This window comes from Chenopodium quinoa, unplaced genomic scaffold (genome assembly GCF_001683475.1).
Source record: "Chenopodium quinoa cultivar QQ74 unplaced genomic scaffold, ASM168347v1, whole genome shotgun sequence".
NCBI classification, from domain to species: Eukaryota; Viridiplantae; Streptophyta; class Magnoliopsida; order Caryophyllales; family Amaranthaceae; genus Chenopodium; species Chenopodium quinoa.
Genome location: NW_018742244.1, coordinates 1,959,686 through 1,979,965, shown reverse-complemented (window position 1 = coordinate 1,979,965; position 20,280 = coordinate 1,959,686). Strand labels below are relative to the sequence as shown.

Genomic DNA, 20,280 nt, shown 5'->3' with positions numbered 1-20,280 from the left:
GAGTGTTCTTAACATTCCCAATGTAATAGTTGTCCTCATCATCACAAATTAGTTATTAACATGAGGGTATGGAAATGAATTGAAAACGATTATATTTTTTATAAGTAGATTTTATGATATACTCCATATATAAATTTGCAAGACACTATTTATTATTTAGCTTCATTTTTATTTTGTCTATAATTTTTAACATTTATAACGATTAAAGATTTATATTTGTTAATGTACAATATCAATTTTTATAATTAATTTTCCGTTGATAAAATTAATGAAATTATAAATTTATATTTCCAAATTAATATATAAATCTACACTAATCCAATTATATTTCACATAATACTTTGTAGCAAACTTATGTTTATATTTAGTTAGGCAATAGCTCATAATTAGTGTAAAATTAAAGTAATTGTTACGAAAATTATTAAATAGAGAAGGAATGAAGTTAACAAGTTTTGTATTTTCTTATTTTATGAACTCATAAAATGCATGAAATAATATTTTAATGAATTCTAGAACGAGTATAATGAAAGTAAAACTATTCGTTCAAAAAGTAGTTTTCCAAATGTGGTGCTTGAACGGGAGATTGACTGCTTGTGGGACATAGAGCTTACTAATCATTTTGAATTTACACGTAATAGTCGTTGATTGCTTTATTATTCCAATATAATTATAGCCTAATACAAGAATTGAATTGCCCCACATCATATATCTACAGTACGTACTTGACAATAGCACGACTTGTCCTTTCCCAAAGTGCAAATATATGTTGAATTGTTGATATATATGGACTATATATATATATATGTGGCAAATGGTACGCGTTAGTCCATTTTACGGAGTAGAATGTGGCAAATGGTACAAGTAGTTGATTATCCAAAAACAAAAACAATTGAATAGATGCTAAAGAATTTAGAAAAATTAGTAATAATGAGAAAAAATTATAAGATAGGGTGGAAATTGGATTTGTAGGCTATATTTCAACATTGTCAAATTTGATCTTTATTGTACGTATTGTGTTTGAGCTAGCTAGGCCGGGTTTTAAATGTTGAAATCATAATTGAGTACGTCTGATTAATACCAGGCCAAATATCTCACTCGATATAAGGAGCTTTACTATAATTTAATTATTATATATATATGTATGATGCATGCAATGTAACTACGTGTAAGGTTCATGCACCTTACCCATCTACATACATGTACAAATAACACGCGCCATAAAAAATGATCGATACTTGTTGTGAACTTGTGATATAGTAGTACTTGTGAAATGCTTCGGATAATGTAAATGCTAATATTTTTTTTGGGTTAAAACAAAGGCTAATAACTATCCTCTCCATTGTTGTATTTAAACTAGTAGACATTCTAGCTCTGTGCTGACTATTGTTGTGCACAATTAATGATGGAGTTTATATTCATTAATTGATTCTAGCCTAGCTTCGAGTCTTATTAGTGGATCGAGAATAGAAAATTTGGATGTACATATACCCGGGTTTAAATTTCTTACTCTTCTAGTCATTAACCGGAGCCTAATTAACTAGTGAGAGATTTTGACCAGGTACAATAGGGCTTTCTCCTTCCCTAAAATAAAAATAAATTTAAAAAATAACCCTAGTAAAAAAATAGTGTTATTAATTTTAATGGATTGTTCACTACATACATATATTTTACATAATAACTTTCAATTTACAATATCCCATACTATCACAAATAATACTATTGTATGTCCTAATTAAGAAACTAAAGCATCTTACTCCTGATATTTTCACTAAGAAGGGGGCCATAACATATAAAAAGTACACCAAAATTGGAGCCTACAATCTTGTTGGATTGATCATGTTTTATCCATACTATCTTTATTGATCACACCCCTTTTAGATTATATCTCACTTAGAGTTTTGTCTTGGCTTGTACACCTCTCTCTTTCTTAATTCATATCAAGTGGTTGTCATACCATTCTTTTCACTTTGGAACCAAAACATTTTAGTATTTACATTAGATGGGAAAAGGGAAATAAAATAAAAATAAAGCAAAGGGCAAAGGCCACAAAAGCAAATATAATAAACGTTACAAATATAAACTATAGTAACAAAGTATGTAATTTATAATCTCAAAAATATATCACATCAACTTTAGTTTACGATCCCAACAGTAGGTTCTATATATTTCAGTTCCAATAAGGTACAAGCTTGTCTTCTCTTTGTTCTCTCTTCTTCATTCTCTCTTCTACTATACTTTTGGCCCCCACTTTTCTTTCTCTTTAAAAGGATTTATCACATAATATTAGCTTAGCTTCTTCGTCACTACTTTTTTTCTTCTTCTTCATCAACTTCAGCTCGTTTAGTACCCTCTCTTTCGAACTCATACACTGTTGCTTCTCCTATGGCGCCAGTGAGTCTACCACCGGGTTTTCGATTTCACCCTACTGATGAAGAGTTGGTTGCTTATTATCTTGATAGGAAGATCACTGGTCGTAAGATTGACCTAGAGATTATTCCTGAAATTGATCTTTACAAGTGCGAGCCTTGGGATTTACCTGGTAATTTAATTCAATTCCCTACTCTAATAAACCATTTTTTTTTCATATATGCTCTCAATATTAATCCAATATTATTGATACTGTAATTTGAATTACTAATAACGTGACAAATAAATCTAGAGACAAAGATAATATAGAATTATAGATTAGTCTATATATCTATGTTACTGACATATTCACATAAGATGTAATCATATAAATTTTTATGAAGTTTTTGAATATTAAGGGTAGCTTAATCAAGCTAAGCTAACATGTAAGTGTACACTTAAGTATAGGAAGAAAAAAAACTCCATAATAAATTAAGTTTAAAAAAATTAAGTTCTTAATTTTTCTTATACCATTCATTAGATGGAATGAATTATTTGATTAAGTACTAATGTACTAAAAAAGGGTACTGTGAATGAAAATATACAGATAAGTCATTTTTGCCGGGAAAGGACTTGGAGTGGTACTTCTTCAGCCCAAGGGACAGGAAGTATCCAAACGGATCAAGGACAAACCGAGCAACGAGGGCAGGCTATTGGAAGGCAACGGGGAAGGATAGACCGGTGCACTCGCAGAAGACGGCGGTAGGGATGAAGAAGACGTTGGTGTATTACAAAGGGAGAGCTCCCCACGGTCTTAGGACTAATTGGGTTATGCATGAATATCGCCTTCTTGAGTCTCTTTCTGGCTCTACTCCCTCTCTTAAGGTACGTACATATACCTTTAGCTAGTATTATTCTTTTTCCTCCTTTGCTTCTTAGTTATTACTATTAGTACTAGTCTAGATATATCTCTATATGTATGTAGGGGTTTTATTTTATTTTTTGAGTAGTTATGTAACATGTAATCTAGAAATAGTATACTTCATATAAATGTCAAGTTAAAAGACTGTAATTTTCTCCAACATTTATATGGCGATGCACCAGCTGATAGCGCGTACATAACACGTACAGCTAGAAGAATTGTTTTGGGTACTCTCAGATACACCGTGTAATATTCCTTTACGATTTTCTTAGAATGAAATCTTGCAAAACTATTTAAAAGGTTTAAAAAACAATAAAGGGCTGGGGCCTGGATCGGAAGAGAGAGAAAATATGAAATTCATATATAATAGACTAAGTACAAGTTATAAATTTTTTCAAAGTTCGAGTAATTAGTGAATTTATATATATCTACAAAATGAAAAAGATAAAAAGTATGGGTGAAAAACAGAAGTATTGAGAATAATGTGGTGATCTAGGGTTTGTAGTATTTGAAAGCACGAGGAGCATTTTGCAAAATAAGAAAGATTACTAATAAATAAACAAAAAAAAAAAAAAAAAAAAAAAAAAAAGGGGAATAAAACATTGAAAAAGAAAAGAAAGGAACGTTGCATGACAAGATTCTATAAAAAATGATGATTATGTGCATGAGATCCAGCAAACGTAGACGACAGTAATCATGCAATCATCATCTTGATCGACTTTTTCTACTATTACCGCGTCATAACCTAGATCCAACCTTCATTTTTATCATTCATTAATTATTCTTCTTTACTTTATCTTCCTTAACCCTTCTTTTCATGTAGCAAACATACGTACATTTCATTGATTTGAATCATTTCAAAACTAACCCCTTTAATTTATTCATTTCTTCACTATATTTTAAAGACATTTTAACACTAAATCATCATGACATACATTATAATTTCACCCCTTCTATAAAAGATTGTCGGCTTCGTAAATTGCGATTTGACGTGATGGGTTTCAATAATTTCACCATAATTTATGAAATGATGTTGTTAATCACAATGTATATAATTATCATAATGATTTCAAAAATCATATCAATTTCATTTGACTAGTGAAACTTAATCATGTCAATCATTAAGCAAACTTAAGTAACCTTATTTTGCAAGCTAATTATAATAGTCCAACAATATCTTATATATGCCGTCTTACTAGACAATCGTCTAACTAACATAAGATTAGTTGTTGACTGGTGTTAATCAAATTCGGATTTGGATTAAGTAATTCAATGTCGATTTTGAGTCCTGAAGTAAATACTCAATACTTTTGTTTACACATATAATGTCGAATATTTACATATATTATGTTAATTAATGCTCTATCTAATTATTTTCAACTTAAAAAATAGGAATCATATGCATTATGCCGTGTTTTCAAAAAGACAATTCAAAACAATCCAAGGACGAAAGAAGTAGGAGACGTTTTTATCCCAGATAACGAAAGCATAGACGAAGATGTACAAGGGGATGATCATACAAGAGGCATTGAGATTTCTCGACGAATAAGGGAAGCAAATCAAAACCAAGATCATTTGTCAAGACATAATAACAATGATGGATTTAATAAGTTTCCTTCAGAGGCATCTTCAGAGCTTACTAATCAAGAAGGTACACCAACAGGAAGTGCCCTAAGTACGGACCAAGATGTACAAGCCCCATTATTTGCCGCAGATGAAGCTAATAGTTCCGCACATTTATACCCGTTTGGCTTTGATTACTCATCAAATCTTTGCCAGGTAATTTCTTTAAATTTTTTTTTTTTTTTTTTTTTTTTTGAATGATAAAAGTTAGAAAGATTATATAATAAAGTATCAAATTTGAGTTATCATGAATTTTACTGTTTAGCTTTAATAATCAGTTAATCATGAGGTCAAATTACATTTCAAGCTAAGTCAAGAGTCTTTGATCAAGCTTTAACTCTTTAAGCATGTATCTTCTTTTGTTTTGCGGCCCTATGTCATACTTGTTGCTTTAATGTTCTTCTTTGAGGGGAAAGTTTTTTCTTATCAAATCATTTTTCTTGCCTTTCAAACTCATTAGTCATAACCGTTGATTTAAGTTATGAGAAGATATTTGCTCAAACACTTAAATTTTTAAAAGAAAGTTATTGAACAAACACATTCAAAAAATTGTGTGGCTTGGGTCCTATCTAGCTTAATTGGTGAAATTATTGGGATGGCCTGGTATCCACAACCTAAAACTTGAGATCGAATCCTATTTAATCATGTCTTTTGTAACTCTCTTTACATTAAATAAAATGATAGTAATTTTATGAATCCCTTCTTCAGTGCTTCGATTTATAAAGAGAAAGGTCTTTTTTTCCCTTTAATTGTTCGGTTTTTGAGCGCATTATTTAGAATAAATAACACTCAGTCTGTAATAAGAAAATGATGATACTTCATTGAAAAAATTAATTGTTTTCATTGAAAAAATAATTGTTGGTCTATTGCTTAAAATTCTAATATAACTCTCATAAATAATTTTAGAAAGATTATAAAATTTCTTTTAAAAAAAATTAAAAAGGATTGTGATGTTAGAAAACTAGTAATGATTAGTTCACAAAGAAAAAAAGAGTAAAGTAGATAGAAGAGTTTTCTCATAGTCTGGAAATGGTCCAACAAAGATAAGACCTTTGAGTATCTCTTTTGATCCTAAAATTAAAGTAAGAAAGGGCTAATTCCCAAGTGATATATTTACCTCCTTTTCATAAAGCTTATTAGATTTGCTTCTAATTCAATTCATCTCTCTTGAAATTAGCTTGGACTGACTCACTCACTCACTGACTGTGTTATGGCTGGAGAGAATCATCTATCTAGTGAGCTTAGCTAGCTAGCTTTCTTCACCAACTTCTATGGCTTCTTTTGACTGACTCTAAAACATCTTTTTTCTACTTTTCCCTCATTTTCCTCACTTCCTATCATCATTTTTAGTAGCCAAATAAGCTTGTTTGTGTCCCCTTCATTATACCCGGGCCCACCTTTCTGGAACAACTAGTCACGTACTCATCTTGACAGTATTATCTGAGCTAGCTAGTAACGTGTCAACTTAATTATTCCATACAATATTAGAATTATTATCTAATAAGTAAGGACATTCGACCTGTAATGTAATGGAACGTGATATGTTAACTTAATTAAAATGCACTTTTCTAGTGATTTATACTAATGTAATGTACTTTTGCAACAGGATATGCAAATGGCAAATAATTACTTCAATTTACCACCATTGGCGATAGATGATTTCCCTCAAATGAATATATCAGAGACAACAATGTCATTGAAGCCAATAGACCATCATCAAGAAATGAGCAACTTGGGGTGTGACAAATTCAAGGATTACATGAAAGGAGCAATTATGTTTGAAGACATATTTGATCTTTGCTCAACTCAAGGAACTTCCATAAATCTACCTCTAGAAGATTGATCAAAGAAGCTTCAAACTTACAACTACTATACTACATACTAGTATATCATATGATATAATACCCATAAGATTATATCTCTAACTTAAAAATTCAATTTTACTAATCATAAAAACAACCCAAAAAAAAAAGAAAAAGGTGGATTATTTTTGTTATCCACACAGTTTGGTGGGGTTCATATATACTTATTGCCCAGAGAAAAGAGATTCAGGGCATTTTTCTTTTTTTTTTTACCCTTTTTTTTTTTTTTGATGGCATAAGAAAGCTCTTAGGCAATGCTCCCATAGAGCCCATAAGACCAAGAGCTAAATCACAGGTATACTTTGTAGGTGATCACCATTATCATTTTCTCGAACGAGATGGCTAGCTAGGGCAAGGCATACTCAATACATGTCTGTAACATTTTTTTCTTTAACAAACTTAAGTTGTAATATTATTTTGTTTCTTACTTCGATTTCATTTGTGAAACATTGGTTTTATTTTTGTTAATTAATTGTGATACTTTGGGTCAATTTGGAAATGGAGGCAAATTTTTGCAAGATTTTACATCTTGATATTTGAAGATTTTGTATTAGTATGCAATTTGTGGTAGCTAGCAGACTTCATTAACATTTAACAACCACATCAATTCAATAAGAATCATTTCTTTTGAAAGTATGAAAATAAATCATCAAGGCCAACATGTCACAAGTCATAAGTTGATCCAAGTCAATCACATTAAGAATCATAGTATGGACAGATTTTCACCCTTGAAGCCATTCAGGTGAATCAAACAGGGGAGGCTTCCTAGCCAGAGTAGCTTGTTCGAACCCATAAGCACTCTCGATTAGCTTTGGTTCCGTTCCCTTCAACCCCGAGAATAACATGCCAAAGGGAATACCATGTTCATCATAACCAGCTGGAACTGTAATCCCAGGGTACCCTCCAATAGCCATCACAGGGATAGCCATTGTTCCGGGACTCACCATCGCGTCTAATTTGTTATCTTCCATCATTTTCTCGAACCCTTCTTTGTTCAGCTTGTCAAGATGCTCGACTATCTGCTCTATTTCCTCCTCGTTTCCTTGCATATTTTCTGCCTCGATAAATCCATCTTGCCCATACTCATTAGTCCTCTCCTGTAACAGCAAGATTATAGACTAATTTGCTCATTGTAATTGTTTTATAAGAGGAAATTAAATGGTTAACTACATACCAGCTCAGGATTGTTGTCATTGAAGGCGATAATGTCTGCTAGGGACCTCACGGGTGAAGACTCAAGTCCCTCGAGGTATTCAGGAATCGCGTGCTTGAAATCAGCAAGCATTGCTGTTATTTCACCACTATGATGAGGGTTAAGGATCTCATCAATGTTCGAAATCTCAAGGTCATCCACTAATATTGCTCCTTTCTCCCTGCATTTTTACAATTCAACCCACTAACTTGAATAATCAAATTCATTTATGGAAACCAACTGTAGGTATTTAGCTTAGCTATACCTTAATGTTTTGAGATGGCGTTCGAAAGCTTGAGCCACAGTAGATTCATGTAGGGAGCTAACAAAGGGGTGTCTGACAATGCCTAACCGCTTTCCTTTAAGTCCATCCTCCTTAAGGAATTGCTTGTATCCTCCTTGAGGTATAAATTTCGATGATCTTTTCGTGGCTTCCTCATCCCTAGGGTCGAAACCAGCAATCTCGTCTAGAACATACACACAATCAGAAACAGTCCTACATATAGGCCTGCAAGTTGATCACATTGTTACCAAAGATTTAATTGATACTCTGTATACTCTGATGTAGTGATGTTATAACAAGATACATGGATTAGTTTAGATTATCTCTTGCTTACCCAACGGTGTCTTGGCGGGATGAAATTGGAATTACAACGGCCCGGCTTACAAGTCCTACGGTAGGCCTAAGACCCACAGCAGAGTTATGATCAGAAGGGCAGATGATGGAGCTGTGAGTATCAGTACCAAGTGATACAGCCACCAGATTCGCCGCTACAGATATAGCTGAACCACTGCTTGAGCCACATGGATCAGCAGATTTTACATATGGGTTCTACATGGTTTGATCAAGATCAATAAGTTAAGGTTGGTGAATCAAAATCTTATAAACAAAGCTAAGTAGCTAAATGCACTAAATTGGTAGTCATAGAACTTAAGCTTCAAGTACAATACAAGTTTCTCTCCTGAACAACTGAACAGTACCCCATTGGAGACGTAAATAAGGGTCTCATTGATCTGTAAACAACTAAGATCCAATTTCTAATGCAAGCTTTCATTAATTTACGCCTTGAATTAGTGTTTTTTACACAAATGTCCAAATAATTTTCATGAACAACTGAAATTGAGCATGGATCTAGTATATCCTACATTCCTAATATATACAACATTAGTTTTTCGTATATCAATGCTTAATCAAATCCATTATAATACGGAGTATAAATTCAAAAATTACTTTTAACTACAAATCTAGAAACATCGTTTGTATGAGAAAATTAAAACATGATTTGTATGAGTAAATTCTATGGTCAATAAAGAAATTCAAAGTTCGGCCCTAGAAAAACCAACATGTCACTAATCAAGATCAAGATACGTACAAGCTTTCTTCATAAGGAGTACTACATAAATTTGTTGGATTAGACCAAGAAATGACATGTTTAGCACTCTAACAAACTGACCATCATTTAGTACAATATATCAAACAAGTCGTAAAGTAACTTTTAATACTGGTACTATAATACAAAAATGTTCAAATTCAAAAGTAAGAGAACTAACCACTCCTTGGCCAGCTCTAGCAGACCAGCCATTGGGGAGATGATCAATAGACCGAAGTTTATACCACTCAGACAAACTAGCCTTCCCCAATATCACTGCTCCGCCTTTTCTCAATCTTTCTACAGCCGTCGACTCACGCGCCACCACCGACCCCACCAGCGCGTACGACCCGGCTGTGGTCCCCATTTTATCTTTAGTCCCAATTGTATCCTTCACTAACACCGGTATACCGTGCAACGCGCCCAACTGACGCCCATTTGCTCTCTCCTGATCGGCAACGTCAGCGAGAGCCTGCGCGTCCGGGTTAACCTCAACAACTGCGCGTAGGATAGGGTTTAATGTTTCGATGCGATTAAGGTAATAGTCAACGAGTTGTCTACAGGTTAGTTTGTTTTGTGAGAAGGCTTGATGGATGGCTGTGATTGTAGCTTCTTCGATTGGGAAATCTTGACCGTTATTTGCCATGTATGTCAATTCAAGGTCAAAGGAGAGAGAAAGAGAGATAGAGAGAAGTAGGATAAGGGTTTGGATAAAATTCACCATTGAGAGTGAATATAAGGAAGGGGAGATCCGATAGGCTTTGGGTGGAAGCCTATATTTGCGCTGAAATATGTTGTAATCAGGCTGTAAGTACTATGGACTATGGAGTAGTAACAAAGCCACACTATGATAATTGCTCTTTTAATTTCTATACATTGGGCTATATAATAAAGAGCATTCCATAATATTACTCCGTGGTATATTATCTATCGTATGTATGGCGTTATTTGTATTGTAATGGCTTGATCCTTGAGCACTCGAACTTCACGTGAGTCATATATAGTTATACTTCCTCTGTTTTTATTTACCATACCTAAAACTACAAGTACAATTTTAGTAGTCATTGTGAATTTCTGACTGTAGAAAATCACCAAGGCCCATATAGTCATATTTCAATCACGTAGAATTACAAAAATGGTCCAACATCAATGATTTTAATGTACAAATAAGCCCAAACTTTTATTTTAACAGGTGAAGGGCTGAAGGCCCGTATAATATAACACACAGGTCTGCGGCCTACCAACTAAGCAATGGGCTGACAAACTCCTACTATGAAGATCTCATGTAATGTACCAAATAAAGTCACTACAATGTACATAACCAAGATGATTTAGAACAAAAGGTATTAAATATCATATCTAAAGATTCACATTCCTATGTTTTAGACAAGATACAACCTTATTGGTTAAAATCTTCAAATAATAGCGGAGTACTACTTATATGTTCTTTCTGTATGATTTATTGATTTATCAACTTATTATGTATATTTTCAAAGCAATAAAATTTCTATAAAATTCAAATAAAATTATACTCCTTCCATCCCATAATATATTTTCCGTTTTCCTATTTTAGAGATCCAAAATATTGTTCTCGTTTCTATTTTTGGATAGTATGTAAAGATTATTTTACTCTCACCTTTTTTTTTAACTTTATTCATTGTATATCTTAAGTTATATCTTGAATTTTGCACATACCTTATACTCCATAAAGAAGTATATTATGGGACGGATTGAGTACGAAGTAGGAGTTTGGTCCTTGTGAGCCTCAATGAAGATCCTATTCTGGTGGCAAAAAGGTGTATAATTTAATTGTAAGGTGAGAAATATCCAAAATAAATAAAAGTTGCTGATTTCCATTCCAAGTTCGTTCCAACTAATCGCTGATGGAACATTTTCCCACCAAAGGAGTTGAAGGGAATATAGGACCTAATTATATTAATATTATATTATATCATGCTTGCTGACTCTCTCTATCTAAATACCATCAGTAGTGCTTTCTAAAGAAGAAAACCATATCATTAAAAGATAAACAATATAGGTGGCTGCTAGTTAAAGTAACAAACATACATAGGTAAGCATGCATTGCGTTTGTTCTCTGTGATCACTTATATAGATTTTATCACTGTGGCACTGAACACGGACTCTTAACACATTAATAAACATCAATCATATAAAATATTTTTTGGTTTTGTATATACACTTCGATCGGAGTCATACCTTCATACCCAAAATTAAAGTCATGTCACTTTGTGAAAATATGAAAATACTACGTAGTTCGTATTAGTTATACTACATATATAGAAAATATCCTAGTTAAGATAGGAGAGAGAAACACACAGCCGACTAAAAAAACCTAAAGTGATCCTTCTTAAAACCAATTGTACAACCGTGTAAAAGAAAAAATTTATCCCCTCATAATCGGAGTATTAATCAACTAAAGGGCGTGCAAACATGCAATAAAACGTGAGGTGGCATGGTGGATGTCAAATTTGACTTGAAGTTTTTTCATTTGTTTTGAGTGACTTATTATTATTATGAAGCGCAGCCACAATTCACAAAGGGGTCAATCATGCACTTTGAGTTGAAAATTTAAGACATTTATAATTTGGTGAAAGGAAATGTTTATTTATTGCTGTTCTCTTAATAGTCTGCTTTTTGCACATAAATACTGTGCCTGTTAGAATGTTGTTATCAATCAACTGATTTTGTCACTACCGACAGAGGTTACTAAATCTTTGGAGGCCGGAGAAATTTATAACCTTTTATCAATTCTTGACTTATCTACAAATTAGTTCAAAATTTCTCACACAATCCTGTTTGGGTTAGCGGGATAAACATTTTGATAGTTGGGGGCCGGGGTAGTAAAGGCCCCAACTAGATTTTAACCTATATAACGTTTTTAGTGTAATATTTACAGGATATATAGACACTTAAAAGTACGGAAAAAGAGTAATAAAGAAATCCTCACCTCCAAGGCCCCAAACACCCTCAGCTGGCAATATTTGAAACCTAGATGACCTCTTGATCGAATTGAAATATAAAGTCTTACTAAGTTAGTCAAGCTTCATTTAATCGTACTTAATGATAGAAGTATAATAACAACGGGTATATAATAATATCAATACAAAACTAACTATTCAGTAAGATTATTTTAAGGCTAATTAAGTAAATGATTCAATATAAAAACATATAAGTAATAAGAATACATCAAAACGGTTACGGTAGCTCCATAATCAAGTTCCAAGTATTGCGACGGTTGTTTGAATGAGGTTGACAAGGCACTATGCCAGGCAACACTTGTTAGGTATCCATTTGATGATGTTCATACAACTTGGACGTCATTATTATGCCAAACTGTCTCCAGTCACTACCATACGAATCTATAAATCTAGTTAAAATTTTATACAAGTATAATTTAGGAAAAATCAAAGTATGTTGCTACCAATAATTGTATAGTATAGTGCCTTGTTTTATGGTATTTATAATGTTTCTGTCGATTACTTTAATTTGTACGTTTTAGACTAAATTAAACTTATTGTAACTTTTAAAGTCCTAACATATAATAATCAAAATGAATTTTCTTTTCCTCTTTAAAAATGATGTTAACATAATTTTCAACGTGGAAAATGGTCTTATGTTATGTGAAAATAGTCTTGTATGAAAAACACTTGCAAGTAAGTTGCAACTTGCAAGGAGAAGCCAGCAGTGTCAAAATTAATACTTCATATATAGAGTACGTGCAATAATTATATATTTCATTGATTATATAGCCCAGAATACAAGTAACCTCTGTGGCACTGAAAAAACTCTAGATTAGTATTCATAATATCCCCCATTAGTATAAAGATACTATGTACTAACGTACCTAGAGAAATTCTCCGTACTTGGTATATGCTTAGTCTCCCTAAAAAAAGGAAAAGGAGAGGGGAATAGTAATACTCCGTGTTCGTAGTATATTACGGTGCAGGATTTGCCAGCTTTGATAAAATCAGTATTAGTTGGCGGGCCAACGACAATATGAACCAACCACCCCTGCTTCCTTCTTTTATTTTTTTTCTTTCTCCCTTCCTTCCTTCCTTATTTTACCTTAATTACGTTATCAATTAAAATATTCTTGGACTCACGGAGTACTTATTGTCTACATTACATTATCAACATGATTATTGTTTTTTCTTTTTTTTTTTTTTTTTGAAACAAGTGATTATTGATTTCAAATAAAGAGAATAACAACTTGGTGATATAGAGTAGTATTTTCCCCACTTTTCTCCTTAATTATAACTTTATATAATTAGTTATTTTCTTTAATTTGCATGTATTGTTGTTGACCAAATTGCTTACAAATGTCGGCGAAACATATTGTTAAAAAAATAAAGTCACAAGTGCTTTTAATAATTATTTTTGAAGAAAAAATAATAATAATCCCAGCTTGCAATTGGGGAACGTTAGAAGAGACAACTAATAAACTTATAAAGAAGTATACTATAACAACTTATGATCTGTAATTTGTGAGTACTGAGGAATAAGTAAACACTATTAAGTCTCCAAAGACTAGTCACTTATGCTTCAAACGAATTCTGTTTTTTCCGTTTATACAATTGTCAACATATAGGCTAGAGGACGATAAATTATTCAAACTAGCCTTTCGGAGTTTCGGCCCGTGCAATGCACGGATTATTCATATAAAATTGTATTGAGAGACAAGTGAGGAAATATCAATAAGCCAAGGGTATAATATGTAATCGGAAACATGATTAAAGAAATTTAAATTTTGGAACTTTAATCGAAAAAGAGGCTTAATAGAAGGTGGAAGGGCTAAAATTAAAGAGAGAATAGAAAGAGGTTTAATTAAAGGGGATAGATGAAGAGATGAAGTGTGTATGAAAGATAAAGTATAAGTTTAATGAAAGAATTAAAAAAAAATGGTGTAATAAAAAATTAATAGTGTAAGATGACATGTGGTACTGTGGTTAGAGAAGTATAATAGAATGGATGAGTGACATGTGTCTTTCTTGGTTATAATTTTTAAATACTAAGTATAGATTATAATTATTGTTTCATACTTTCTTATTTATTATTCATGAATCTTATGTTTTTTTTTAATGGTCATTTTTTTTCCTAAGGTCAATAAAAAGTGGTGGATTTTCTGATTTTGGGTAAAGTGATTCTTGTAAATAATCGAGGAAAATATACAACCATGTACAATTAGCTCTCAATTTATTTGATGAGTTTTAATCATATACAACATACGTTCTTATATATTGAATTGCAGGTCGATACTCTTGTGACCTCAAAATCACGAGGTAAGTTTCCGGCAACTCCACCAAGCAAAATTATATATTGAATTGCTATCATTTAACTTATATAAATATAATAAATAGTTTGTATGTATTACAAGAATTGACAATTATCTATCAAGTATTTTATACACAAACAAAGATTAATACTATTGGTTGGTCTAACTTGCAAATACAACCAACTAGTGTTTTATAGCTAGTATATAATTATTCCATAATTAACAACTACCCCCTTAAAACTAATAGTTTATCGCCAAACAAGGCCTATAAGGTGCATCAAGGTCATTCTTTCTCAGTGATTCCCTATAGATTATCTTTCAAGCTCTTTTATGTATTACTCGATCTGATACTATCGTTGATCATTGATGTTAATTTCTCTTAAGAAAATTGTGAGTATTGTATTCTTTCCTCAATCTTGTCATCATAAATGACACATCTAATTGACTTTCAATGTTCGAACGACTCACCATTAATTAATAAGCTATTAATATGATTAATTCCGCATGTGATATTTAATGTAATACACATACACCTTTTTTTTAGGACACAATTTACATTTACCTGTACAGTGTACACATATATATGGAGTATATGACAATATATGAATTTATATTCTATTTCAATAACATAAACTATACAATTTTTTTTTAAAAATTTTATTTTATTTTATATACGGAGTCTAGTACAAGTATATGATTTGAGATGACATAATTAACCTTTATTGTAAGATTATAATTTGTATTAAAAAGAAAAGAAAGACCAATAACCACATACCAACATTAGCTCTCTTCCACAAATTAGATTTCTCAATTCTCATTAAAAAATCCTAATAGAATTAGTTTACCTTTTCCCTTCATCATCTTGTCCTACTTAACAAAAAACATGGAAAATTATTTAATAATTCTACCAAAAACACAACACAATAATAAAAAAGAAAGCAAAAAAGGATTCCCACCATCCTCCTCCTCCTTGGATTTATTGCCTGCAAAACCACCCTTCTTTCTCTCTCCTCTTTCTTTATTTTGCTTTCAGTTTCTTCTTCTTTCTCTTCAATCAAAAGAGGAATAAAGAAGAAGAAAGCAAAATCCCCAAAACCCTTATCCATCCTACCCCAACAACAACAATAATAATTTCTCCAGAATCTTTACCCCTTAAACTTATTTTTCCCCCTAATTTCTTACTTTGGGCGGATTAATTTCGACTATTTCAACAATTTATAATTGATTTGAACTATTTTTTTGAATTTTAAGAATGTTGGTCTCTAATTCTTTTGATTTATGGCAAAGGGATGCGTTTTTCTCTGCTGCTGAAGAAGTTCAAGAATCTGCCGACATGTATGTTTACTTATTCTAGGTTTTTTCCGATCTGGGTTTCCTTTATTTTTTTCATGGATTTTTGGTTTTTTTTTTTTTTCAATTTTATATTTTTTTGGGTGGTTGGTAAAAGAGGGTTTATTGTTGCCAGTATTTTATGGGTTTTAGTTTTTAGTTTAATTATATTAATAAAGTTTATAATATTGCATAATTATTGCTGTTCGTATAATTTTTTTTGGGGTATGATCATGATGCTGTACAAATTTTAGTCAGTGTGAATGGATTTTGTCTGTAGATGTTTTCCTGTATTCTTTATTTAGTGTTTTTGGATTATTCTATTGTTTTATATACATTATTTTCAAACTATGTTAGTTTTAGGATGAAATTATGAGCATCTTTATTGAGGTAAAGAGTGAAATTGAAATGTATCTATGGTTGGAAATGAATCTTTGAGTCCAGAATCTTAGGTAACAATTAAAATTTTATAAGGGGTGTTTTGTAATTAATTCAATGGTGTTTCCTTCAGCTTGGAATCAGCTTATCGATTATGGATTAGACAGAAGAAAGATGGGTTATCTTCGAATGATTTAGATGAGCTTCGTCGTGAAGTTCAAACAGCTCTTGGCACTGCGAAATGGCAGGTACTTGCCAATATTATTTCTGTTTAGCTGTTCTAACTGTATGTACAAACTGTAGTGTATTGTCTGATTTTGATGTTCGTTTAAGTTATTTAGTAATAATTGTTTTTTGGTATTAGTTGGAAGAGTTTGAGAAGGCTGTGAGGTTAAGTTATGGAAATTGCCGCGATCATAGTAGAATGGCAAGGCACCAGCAATTTCTTGTTGCCATTGAAAGCTTGATAACCCGTGTTGAAGATACATTGAGGGATACGTTGAATGAGGAAGGAAAGCAACCATTTCGATGGGTGAATTTGGATGAAGATGAACGAGATGACCTGGCTATGTTCCTCTCTGGTTCTGAAACGTTCACTAAGAGTGCAAGAAATAAAATTGCGAAATCTTCCAACAGTCTAACAGAAGAGAATTTATGTAAGAAAAAAGATTTGGACTTTGCTGCTTGTAGCACTAGTACCAGTGCAGCATCCAACATGCAGGGAAAAGGTTCACCTGCATTAAAAGATGATATTGTGATTAACATGGAGCAACCTATTTCTCTCATAGAACTAAGTGCAAGGGAAGCACTTGGGACACGGGGGGATATGAATTGTGACGCTGATAGAACACGCAGTGCAAAAAGGACTCATATATCACCAAATTCTGGTTCTTTAAAGATTGTGATTCCTAACGGAGATGATAATATGAGTACTATGTCAACCATCGAGGCCACACCAAAGGTGAAGGGCTTCAAAACGTCAAATTTACTTCAATTCAGAGGAATTAGTTGCATTAATAAGGTTAGTTGAACTTGTCTCCACAAATTAATGCCCAATTCCTGCAGAATTGTGATTTAAATATTTCAGTCATTACAAATCACCCATTTTCCCCATCAACTCTTGCACTTGGAAAAGGAATTCTATAAATTTTTAGTTCCCAATTGATGGCCTTTCCTCCCCCTTGATTTATTCATCTTTCTGCTCTGTTTTGTTTGATCATTCAAAAGCTTTTACAATCTCCAAGCCAAAATTGTAGATTTATTAATACTATTGAAGTTCTGGAAAGCATTGAATTACATGATACCACTCTACCCCTGTCCCCTCCTCTTGTTGATTGAAGTTATTGCACTATGTTAGATTATAAAATCCTTGTGGATCACCCCTTTTTCTCTTGTTTATTTTGATTAATTTTTCATTGATCATGATACCTACAAACTACCACTAACAATTACTTTTTGCAGCTTTTTACATGCTCCGGTGGTTTAAATAATAGGATGCAAGGCTCAAGACGCTTACAGTTGAGCTCTTCCATGCGACTCATACTCATTTTGATGCTATCAATTTTCCTGCTGGGTAAGTACATTCCTTAAGAAGTCAAAAATTAATCCACTGCAAAGTTTGCAGACATTAAAACCTGTATATTTTATAATCTACCTTCTTGTATGCATTTGTTCCTCTCTTGAATAATGAGATATATAGTATGTTTATACGTCACACTATTATATCACCCAAATGTTTCTGAATAAGCTCCTGTACAGTATTGAGGGATTTGATTGTACCCAACCTTATATATAGTGAAGAGTCGATTCTTCCTTTGATCCAATTTTTCATCACTGACTGCTTTTACAGAAACTCAACAATTTAGCACAGAAATTTCACTGAGTCCAGTTCATTGTAATCCAAAAAAAAAATACTTCGTAGTAAATCTTTGGCTTCATTGAAAATAAATAATGATTTTGTGGTTTATACCTTATAGTTGAATAAAAATACATCTTTTGGAAAGTTTTACTATCGTCTCGAGTAAAGCTGGAAAGCATTTTAACTTTACGAAACGAATGAGAATGCATTTTCTCTGAAGAGTGAAGGATGCTTGATGCTAGGAAGATATGTAGGGAATTGAGTGCCTTACTCGTATATATTTATATTTCTGAGTGCTGACTAATTTGAATACTTAGTTTTGAATAGAAATGTCTCCCTTTCACTTGTAAGCCAAGAAATGTCAATAGGTCCTTTTTGACTGAGCTTCATTATCCGAAGCATGCAAGTATGCAAATTTGCTAGTAGATGATGTTGATTTATTCTACCATTGAGCCTTCATTATCCTTCCGCTTTTATTGATGTATGAACAAGGTTTTATGTACAATGTTTGTCAAATTGTCTTCATATGAAGATTTACTCAAAAGTTGAACCTTCATGTGCATTGAGGAATGGGAGCATTAAATTTGTTGGGCAAGAATGTTTTCTAGTACATGTGGTAGGGTTTTGGCTTCAAGAGTAATTTAATTCATTTGGTGAAGTTAAATTGTTGCTAATCACCCATGGCATGGGTATGTGGCCTATGTTGTTAGTAATGCATGTATGATAAACCTCCATATCTGGCTGAAGGACATGGAAACATATCACTTTTTTCCTCAGTAATATCCTGTGTGTCTGAACTTGAAATATGCTGTTGCTTCATTTTCTGTGTAATATTCTTATTTTACCTTTGAATTGAAGATCTAAATGTTTTCTGTCTGATTTTCTGCAGTGCCCTATTTGGTTCACTCAAACTGAAACGTGATTATGCTGCTAGGTCAAACACAATAGGTATTTCTGCTTTCTTGCATTTTCATATTAAAAGTTGTGAAATCTGCAATTTAATGTGTGCTGTACTGCCGTGTCATCTCAGAATCTCAGATATACCAAAATGCAGCATGGGTCATGAGCTTGGATTTCTTTTCTTGTCTTAAAAAAATATAATCCAAATTTAAGTAAAGTTCAGCTTTATTATTACAACACCCAAAATTAAGCTCCAAAACGCCAACTCTTATTACAACCCAAAATTATATCATCAATATAACGTCGCATCATATTTTGTAGAATCAATACAACATTTAATGCTTTATCTCAATATCAATGTAACTTGAACCTAAAATTATTATGTGGAGCGGGCAGACAGCGGCAATCAGGAATGGGCGATAGGCTGCTGATAGTCTATGATTAAAAGTGCCAACTGTCAATACACATGATTTTTTTTTAAACGACTTAGATTTTTCTTTGGTCATATAGATCGAGTATGGGATGAAATGGTTCATTTGAACCTATTATGTTATGGGATGATTCACTTATTATATTAACTTGTTACCTCTTGGTTTTTCACGACATCAACTTGTTCCACAACTTATCGTAGGATACAAAGAAGTCGGTAGATAACAGTTCTTCGAACTAATCATTATATATGGTTGTGCTTTATATTGACAGAGGGGATATGAATGACTGCTTGGACAACTATTACTAATATTGCTTCTGATTCCAAAAAGTTGTGTTTCTATGCAGATGTGAGTAGATTCTTCCACATGATACAGAGAATTTATCAGCATCCTATGTACCAAAGGCCATGCTGTCTGATTTGATTCACATTTGCTGTCTGGATTGCTAAGCCCCAATGATTGAAGGGCTTTTAACCTTTTTCTTCTTATTTGATGGTGATTTAAAATTACCATAAAGTGTAGAAGTTCAGGGTAACGAAAAAAATGATTTGTAATAGACCATTATTGTACATCGGAATGAAATTATAGGTCCGTTGCCACATGTGTAATATTATCCCTTTTCAGTTAGTCTTGTACATATCCTCAATGGTCAACATTCATTTTGGTGTTGCTTTACTTGGCTAAAGCACGCGCTATTGGTCTGATCTTTAGCATGTTTGCAAGTATTGCAGCTGATGAGATCCCATATTCAACAAAGTGCAAAACCTTATAATCTC

The 20,280-nt window shown here is 32.6% G+C and overlaps 3 protein-coding genes across 3 annotated transcripts; 2 read left to right on the top strand and 1 right to left on the bottom strand.

Moving 5' to 3' along the window:
- The first annotated feature begins 1,796 nt into the window (after positions 1-1,796).
- LOC110739624 (NAC domain-containing protein 86-like) lies at positions 1,797-7,300 on the top strand. Its single transcript, XM_021920077.1, has 4 exons — positions 1,797-2,539; positions 2,954-3,231; positions 4,661-5,047; positions 6,498-7,300. Exons 1-4 carry the CDS (start codon positions 2,383-2,385, stop codon positions 6,732-6,734), a joined length of 1,059 nt encoding a protein of 352 aa, XP_021775769.1. The 5' UTR covers positions 1,797-2,382; the 3' UTR covers positions 6,735-7,300.
- LOC110739617 (putative amidase C869.01) lies at positions 7,298-10,131 on the bottom strand. Its single transcript, XM_021920068.1, has 5 exons — positions 9,497-10,131; positions 8,563-8,777; positions 8,211-8,453; positions 7,928-8,126; positions 7,298-7,850 (listed from the first exon to the last, which is right to left on the bottom strand). Exons 1-5 carry the CDS (start codon positions 10,037-10,039, stop codon positions 7,476-7,478), a joined length of 1,575 nt encoding a protein of 524 aa, XP_021775760.1. The 5' UTR covers positions 10,040-10,131; the 3' UTR covers positions 7,298-7,475.
- Positions 10,132-15,362: 5,231 nt separating this feature from the next.
- On the top strand, positions 15,363-20,208 carry LOC110739608. Its single transcript, XM_021920062.1, has 6 exons — positions 15,363-15,943; positions 16,449-16,563; positions 16,680-17,336; positions 17,777-17,888; positions 19,063-19,121; positions 19,851-20,208. The coding sequence occupies exons 1-5, from the start codon at positions 15,861-15,863 to the stop codon at positions 19,086-19,088; spliced, it is 993 nt and encodes a 330-aa protein (XP_021775754.1). The 5' UTR covers positions 15,363-15,860; the 3' UTR covers positions 19,089-19,121; positions 19,851-20,208.
- Positions 20,209-20,280: the final 72 nt, after the last annotated feature.